This window comes from Buteo buteo, chromosome 3 (assembly GCF_964188355.1).
Source record: "Buteo buteo chromosome 3, bButBut1.hap1.1, whole genome shotgun sequence".
Taxonomy (NCBI): domain Eukaryota; kingdom Metazoa; phylum Chordata; class Aves; order Accipitriformes; family Accipitridae; genus Buteo; species Buteo buteo.
Window position 1 is genome coordinate 46,579,799 of NC_134173.1, and position 8,477 is coordinate 46,588,275.

General features: G+C 49.0%; 1 protein-coding gene across 1 annotated transcript; it reads right to left on the minus strand.

Moving 5' to 3' along the window:
- Positions 1–3,249: 3,249 nt before the first annotated feature.
- On the minus strand, positions 3,250–7,173 carry HEY1 (hes related family bHLH transcription factor with YRPW motif 1). Its single transcript, XM_075024357.1, has 5 exons — positions 6,813–7,173; positions 6,609–6,684; positions 6,448–6,531; positions 6,249–6,330; positions 3,250–5,421 (listed from the first exon to the last, which is right to left on the minus strand). The coding sequence occupies exons 1-5, from the start codon at positions 7,016–7,018 to the stop codon at positions 4,838–4,840; spliced, it is 1,032 nt and encodes a 343-aa protein (XP_074880458.1). The 5' UTR covers positions 7,019–7,173; the 3' UTR covers positions 3,250–4,837.
- Between the last annotated feature and the right edge of the window lie 1,304 nt (positions 7,174–8,477).

Genomic DNA, 8,477 nt, shown 5'->3' on the forward strand with positions numbered 1-8,477 from the left:
TACTTTGGAGAAATACAAGTCACCTGGAAAGCTCCAAGAAGCCTTTCCAACGCAGAGAGAAGACAGTGGTCTGCAGAGGTCTCCCTGTGCTGAGGCTGCCCTGGAGAGCAGCAGTGCAGAAGACGTGCAGAACTGACCCCAGCTACCCCCCCTTCCTTTCCAGGAGGCTTCGCCTGACGAAAGCAGCCTGGTCAAAGGCTCTGAAAAGGTCCAAGCAATGTGATGTGGTTAAGGGCTCTATAAGCAGGGCAGAATGCCCCTAGTGCTCAGCTCTTCTGAGCACCTAGATAAGCCCTTCCTGCATTACACAGCTGTGTTACACGATGTGTTAAAGAAAAAAGAAAAAACAGCTGGCAGAGAACCTCTGTGAACTTTGCTCTGCTGGGAAGGCTTGGGCAGGCTGCACGCAGCACGAGTCAAAGCAAGGCAGTTTGGTCCACTCCTTCAAGCTGCGTGAATAATTAGTAGAATTTGCTAGAGAAAAAATTGCGTGGGACTAGCTGGAATAAGAGAGAACAACATGTAATACCCGAGCACTTCCTTAATAAAAGCTTTCACCAAATGAACACTTCAGACTCCCAAAAGACACCTTCAGGTATCTGTATCTTACTAGGCATTGGCATTTCAACGTTCCTTACAGCAGTCAAGCTACTATATTGCAAGCATGAGTCAATGCCTGCACCTTCTGGCTCCAGAAGAAAGGGACTGTTCTAATTTTTATTTATAAGCTGGGCAAGTGGAGAGAGAGACATTCAGTTACAGGCAAAGCACACGCTGCTCTACGAGGCCGGGTAGGCTGGTTAATACGTGGACATATTTGTGCCTTACTGTACTGAGTCACAAGTACCACAACCCATCTCTGCAACCTTTCATGTAAGGCCTCAGAAAAGGGCTGTGTAAATCATTTTTGTTGCCTTCCAGCACAAAGCCCATGACCTCCACATTATTCACTACAGACTTCCAGCTCTGTATAGAGTATGTTACGATCCAAACTGGGAGTTTCTGGCAAGAAGCGCTTGTGAATATGCACACAATGTAAAACAGGAAGAAGGATTTCAGTTTATCTGTGCTCACTTGGGCTTGTTTGTTCCCTGGAGAAAAAAACTGGCAGGCTTCCCACCACAGTGCAATCGCCTAGGAAGGCTACTCTCACCTGGGGACTCACATGCTGATGTGTGAGTAAAGAGAGCAACAGCCAGGATTCGTGGGGTCTTCAGCATGATCCTAACAAACTCTGTCATGCTACTAGTGTTAAGACAGGAGCGCTGAACGGAAACTGTCTCAAGAACTACTGACAGCTTCTTTCCAAAAGCTATGAAATGTCACTTTCATGAGCTATTCCTTTACGCCAAAGCACAGAATGGATTTCCAAAGGTTTGTATCTGGGTTTATGCAGCATTTACCAGCCTCTTAAATTTATTCTGCACTCAAATCCAGCTTCCTTGATAAAGGAAGATAATATTAGCTTATATGAAATACCACATCATCTTATATCCCACACAAAGCTTTAGCCTGAGGATTTCCGGACAGACGCAGTGCATCCAAAGCAATTGGAGGTAGTTGGGGGGTCATGGGATCAAGTCACATATGCATATCCTTTCTTCTCCAGCATCCCTCTGGTTAAGGTTGTGCTCCTAAATTGCTCTTTTGCAATAGGGTAAACAAGCACATGTTTTGGGCTCAGGGGATAGCTGTTGTCTATAGAAGCATGCTTATTTTGCCTTTCTCAGTTTGTCTTTAGAAACCTAGCATCCTATAGGAAATAAAAATAGCAGAACATCTCAGAAGTGTAGTTTTTTAAGAAACAACCACATTTGTCATTCATATAGAAAATTTCCAGCTACCACTGCCTCTTGATGAAAGGAGAACAAGCAGTGCCATCCCTTCTTTACAGCTGACAAAACAGATACGGATTAAGTGATTGCCAAGCATGATTTACTAAGTTAGCAGCACAAGTAGTAATACAGCCCTGGACTTCAACCCAGGTGCTTCAGCTTCTGGGCCATGCTTTTCCCATTCAAATTACTAGGTTTTGTGAGTTCCTAGAATTTGCTCACCTCTTTCTACAATAACTATCAGTAGATTTTGAGTCTCTAAAAATTAATATAGTCTTACTGCAAAGGTTGAATAAAATTAGTACTTCTCATTAATACCTTTGCCATTGGTAATGGAAAGAGAAGACAGTGGATATTAGAGACAAACACCAGCAGCTAAACTTTTATTGCACTCCCTGCTTCTGAAGTCCATTCAAGAGTAGGACAGTGGGACAAAAATAATTATAGGGGTCTTTCCACACAAAAGAGCCAGCTATTTAGAGGCAGGCAAAGTCATTTGAATGTCAATGAAATAACCATTAAAAGGCTGAGAAGCATTGCCATTTATTAAAAGATCTAAAGAATAGTTGCATGCACTATAGCAATCTTCTAGGTAGGAGTTGTTAATTTGGTATAAAAACCTATTAGGGACAGGGCAGAGCATAATTAAACAGGAGACAATACACACTGTGAAAAGGAAACTGGATTTGGAATTTTATGGCCTCTTATTTCATGTTTCTACATGAAATACTATGCTCTATAATCTCTTCTTAATAACACCTATGTATTTCTAGCTCCCAGAGTGTTCTGCGTTTCATTTCTAGCAGTGGTCCCCTACAGCCTAGGGAGGAAGGCAAAACAAGGTTACGCACTTAAATGCCCTCCCACTCTTTCCAGCCTCACGGCAATCCTTCTTCCGAGAAAGCCTCTCATCAATGCCACTCCTTAATTGGCCCAAAAGCCCCTCTTTAAACAAAGCTCCCAGCTCCCACAGGGCCAAGCTCTTTCTGCTATTCTGGCAGAGCTAAAACCAGACAAGGATGTGCCATTTACCAACACAAGTGTACTATAAATTCAAATGCACAGGAAAGAAATGAGGTGCTTCCAGGAGAAGTTGTTGATGTTCTGCAGGTAGAGATTTGCAGGTAGGATGGACCACATCTGGAGAAAATCTACCTACGTGTAAGCCTTTCAGGTTGTTACTTCAAGAAAAAGTGTAAGATGCTAGTAATACCCACTCAGTAACAAATACAGGATCAGTCAGAGACCTTTGGTAGATTCTGCACTCATGCACCGAACGTGAGCTAAACCAGACTGTTAGGTACAAAACTTTGCTACAGAGCTATAGGATTTCATGAGTTAGACAGGACTCTGCATTTGTAAACATGATCACTTTTTAATATTAATACAAATCAGTAAGAATATTCGGGTGCAGTGCAGCTTTAACCTCTTCTTTAGCAGTAACCCTGGTGTTTTCACTGTCTGCCCACGCACTGCCAGCCAAGTAAAAGCGACAGCAAAATGAATCCTACTTTTTACTTCCCTTCACTGTTATTCTGGGGCACTGCGGTTCTTTACATACTCAGCTAGTGTAGCTAAGTATGCCATAATATTTGAGAAAGAAGTAAATACAAATGCCCACAGCAGGATTAAGTAGCAATTGTTCAACACCTCCCGTGATACCCAGAGGCACAGAATTCTCCACTGATATATATCAGACAAGCATGTCATTTAAAATACTTTGTTCTTTCTCCTTTATTTAGCCACAACACAAATACAAGAGCAGTCAAACCCCGTCCAGTGGAACTCACTAGATAAACCTGTTCAGATTAAGATTCTCATGAAATCAACCAAAATATACATGTACACGCACACACTCTCACGCACACAAGAATGCAGCAGAGCACTTACAAAATGAGGAGCGGCACTGAACTGCACCTAAAAGTAAAACGCAATAGAAAAATCAACCGGTTAGGATACATCTGTTAAGCAACAAGGCTATGCACTGAACGGGTTCCCACTGTACCATTCCATTGGCTATTTAAATGCCAGCATCACTCCTTTCAGGTGCAAATTTGAAGCCCACAGAGGGAAAGAGTCTGATCTGTTACCCAAGAATACAGGGTAATAGACTAATTATTACTCCACTGTAATTCAAAGCAGAATCTGGCCCTATGAAATGAATATGCACATGACCAGCTCTGGCTGGAAGACTACTGCAGGCGACAACCTTTTTTTTTTTCCCCCTTCATTTCCCCAGCAACTCAACCCACCACCAATATACTGTGTAATTCAGCTTTTGCACCCTCCCCACTCTATGGAGTTTGCTATAAAGCACATACTGCTCCTTTTGGTGGAAGTAGCGTAGTGGTTCTGAGATGTGAGTAAATGTCCACTAGGGACTAGAATAAGACCACCAAATATACTAAACCACTGCAGAAGAAATAGAAACTGGGCTCTTAGATAAAGCTGATTAAGCTGGTCCATCTGATTTGTCAACGCTTTCTTCAGAAATATAAGACTCAAATATAGTTTACAAAAAAGAGTGATTCTTTATATAACATCTCAATGTCAAAATACTAACAAAAACACGGCTTGTTAATGCTGAGAAGAGTGATTTTGGAAAAATTAATAACTAAACTAGGTCGTTGCTAACAGTAATAGGTGATCTCTCTTCATAAAAAGGCAGTCTGACGTACTCAGGAAAAATGAAACATTTGAAACAAACTGTTTACAAAAGTGATTTAAATGCTCAGCACAGATCTAACACAAGTGTTAACAACCACTATTGTAATTTTATTTTTGGACAACTTCAGCAATTATTCAAAAAAAAAACAAACAAACCTGCTAATACAAAAACATAGAAAACAAAAAGAAAAATCCAAAGAGACAGTTTTTAGACAAACTTAGTTAAGGTGAAGCTGTACCTTTGTCCCAGTTATTAAGAACTTCAACTTTAAGCGTGGCATAACCCAGCTCAGCTAGGTTTGTAGGCTTCCCCACCCTTACTAAAGAGTTAGTTCTTAGAAGGCTCCAATCTCAGTCCCCCATGGTCTGTATGGTTTGCCAAGGGTTGCTGACTGCGTTGGTGTAGACGGGCTCAGCACGTTGGGGGACAGCAGATGGAAGGAGCCAAACGAAAAGGGGAACGCAGACAGAGATGCCATGGAGGAGAGAAGAGGAGGAGACAGTTTGGTAGTAGTTGTGACCACGGGGAGCACTGGTCCAACGCTGCCATTTGGGGGCACTCTGAGTGAGGAAGTTTCAGCATGTGGGGCGGCAATTCTGGTCTGGTGATGCGGTTCTGTGGAAGATGCTGTAGTACTGGTATTACCGTGCCCATTTTGAGCCAGCAGCAACGGGTGAGATATGTGAGGGTGATGTCCAAAGGCACTGCCCCAGGGAATGTGTCCAATGCCAGTGTGTGCACTACTTGCTGCTTCCCGTTGAGAGGCGTAGTTATTGAGATGAGACACAAGTCGAACTCGCAGAGGATCGGAGGCATCCAGACCCTCTATAATACTAAGGTATCGAGCAACTTCAGCCAGGCACTCTCGAAACCCTAGACTCCGATAGTCCATAGCCAAAGCATGAGCATCAAAATAACCTAAGAGAAAAGAACAAAGAATGGAGTGTTAAGATGCTGTTTTCTAGTCATTGTCTACATGTAGCCTCCCCACTCCACCCTCCCCTATAAGCATATTTCACTTGGATGTGGTTAGTATTCCCAACCATAGATTAGCTGCCAAGCTCCTTGTTGTTTTTTTTTCTTTTTTTGTCTAACAAGCTTTTCTTTTATATCTGTGCTGTGATGCTGCAAGTCCCAAGACCAGTCACAGACTGCCATTTTTAAACTGAAATTGCATACTGCCACTGGAGGAAAGTACTTTTGTTCTTTTCACGTCTCCCCAGTGCAAGCAAAACCACAGCACAGTGAAATTCATTAGAAACACAAGTCCTTACTTATCAGAGGGGACTTCTGCAGGCAACACACTTTTTTCCTGAAAGCACTTTTCACCATTTTTGCTAATTCTCTTCACTAGTCATTTCATCCTGTATTTTTTTTCTAGTTTCTGTTCTGAACTTTCAGAAAGTTAGAGAAATAAACATTTGGCAACAACAAAAACTTTGTGTTTTGCAAGTTGCCAAAAGCCGATTCACATCACAGTGGTGACATATGGCTAGAGAGACTTGTAATCGCTCTCCCCTCGAACAACCTGGAGCTAGCACTGTAAAATGTTTCAGTGCTAGCGATGCAGCAAATCTTCTCAAGTAGAAGAAAAGTCCCAAATTCCTGACAAAACACAGGAGAGTTCCATCCACTTTCTCCAAGCACTCCCACAGCACACTGCGCACTGAGCGCCAGGGAACGCACTCCTCTCTCGGCAGCCTCTCCGCAGGGCTGCTGACCCCCCGTCAGGCACGGAACTTTACCTTTCCCTCCTGCTGTATGCAGCATTTTCAGATGATCGACAGTCATCTGCAGAATCTCTGCTTTTTCCAGCTTGGCTGATCCCTAGGAGAGAAGGGGAAGCGGGACACTTTTAAGGCAGAACCAGAGACGTTAAAGAGGGGCGACCCTTTCTCCCGGCAACGGGGGGGGGAGGCAGTGGGGAGGGTCTCTGGGCGCTACCTGCTTCTCGAAGGCGCTGGGCACCAGCCTCCTCAGCTCGGACAGGCTGTTGTTGATGCGATCGCGGCGGCGCTTCTCGATGATCTAGGGCAGAAAGCGGGGGGTCAGGGGGCGGGCGGGCCGGGGCTGAGGGGAGCCGCGGCCGGCCGGCAGGCACTCACCCCTCGACGCCTCTTCCGAGCCAGGATCTGCGAGGTGGTGGAGGGAGACATGGAGCCCGCGGCCGAGCTCAGGTTCCTGCGGGGAGCAGCGGGACACCGGTCACCACAGGCAGCGCCATCCCGGAGGGGGGGGGGGGGGCGGGGGTCTGAGGGGAGGGAAGGGGCGCCGGGCCGCCTGGCGGCGCCCACCCTGCCTGCGCTCACCCATTCTCGTCCGCGCTCTCCTTCTCCACCTCGACGGCCTCGTCCAGCTCCTCGCTGTCCGACGAGCTGTACTCGGGGTGCGCCCGCTTCATGGCGGCGGCGGCGGCGGCGGGGCGCGGGCGGCCGTCGGGGAGGCGGCGGGCGGCGCGCGGGAGGAGGGCTCCCAGCGCGCGCCCCGCGCCTCGCCCGGCGCCCGTCTCCCCCATGGCGTTCCCACGCCTCGCCTCCTACCCGCCGCGGGCGGGCCGGCCGGCGGCCAGGCAGGCAGGCAGGCAGGCAGGCAAGCAGGCAGGCAGGCAGGCAGCAGGCAGGAGGAGCGCAGGCAGGCAGCAGGCAGGCAGCCGGGCAGAGCACGCCCGCCGCCGCCCGCCGCCCAGCACCGCCACGCGCGGCCCCCGCCTCCCCCATTGGCCGCCGGCGCCCCGGCCTCAGCCAATTGGCTCCGGCCGGCCGCCGGGCTCCGCCCCCTCGGCTGGATGCCGGGCGGCGGGGGAGGTGGGGCCGCGCGCCGCCGGCCGTGGGAAAGCGGCGCGGGGCGCGGCGGGCGGCGGCGGTCCGGCGCGGCGCGGGGCGGGGCGGCGCGCGGCAGCGGTGGCCGCCGCCGCCGCGTGCGGGCCCCCGCGGGGGCGGGGGGTGGGGGGGACACGTCCCCGCGTGGGGACCCAGGCGGCGCGGGGCCTGTGCGGGTGGGCAGGGCAGGGCAGGGCAGCGGGGTGCCTTCGGCCCTCAGGCCCGGGGTCCCCGGTAGCCCGAGCCCTGCGGGGTGGGAAGGGGAAGCCTGGGCGGGAGCAGCCTGGCCGCCTTTGGAAAAACGAGTTAAACCCCTGGGTAAAGCCCCAGAGCTGAGGAGGCGTAAACTCGGGGGTTTTTTCTTGGTTGGCAGTGCAAAGGAAATCGAGGCGTCCCTCTTGACTGTGCACACCACCACCACCACCCCCACCCCGTATTTTGGAGGTGGGGAGAAGCAGGAAGGGTTTTTAAGCAAATGTGCTTTGTTCATGCAGTTGCTGGCAAGGAAGAAGGGATGGCAAGGAAGGCCAGCGTTGCGCGCAGCGTGTGCAGAGCTCTGGCTGGCGCCCTCGCAGTTCAGTGCGTGCTGCTTGGCGCTAAGCAGGGCCCTGAGCCTGGATGCCGTGTTCCCCCAAATTGCCGTGTTCCCCAGCACAAGTCCTCTTCATTCTGCCAGCTTTCTCAGGCCGAGGTACTGGCAAAGCGGGACAGGTGAAATGAAGTTGTGCTCTTTGAGGTGGTTTCATAATAATTAAATGCTCATTTACATGAAGCCTTTCAACTAAGGCTCCTTTTCTAACCTGATTCTTTCGCATTTCGCAATTGGAAGGGCTGGAGGATAACCAAGACGTGCACAGTGTGACAGCGAAGAATCGATGAACCCAGGTTTCCCCATTTCAAGACCCTGGAGCAGCTGCTTTCAGCCTCCCACTCGTTTAGGTAAAAGTTCCTGGCACAGAGTTGCTCCAGATTTCAGGCAGTTGCCCATATTTTTGCAAAGCATCTCTGGTGGGAAGGGAAATGGAAGCAAGGACCAGGCTAAAGGTAGCAAAAGAGCTGCAGTTAAGAAGACACAAACAGTCCTGCAGCCACCTCTAAGTAGCTAACAGAAGGCAATAGAAATACTCTTGTTCCCACATTACATTTTTCAGAAAT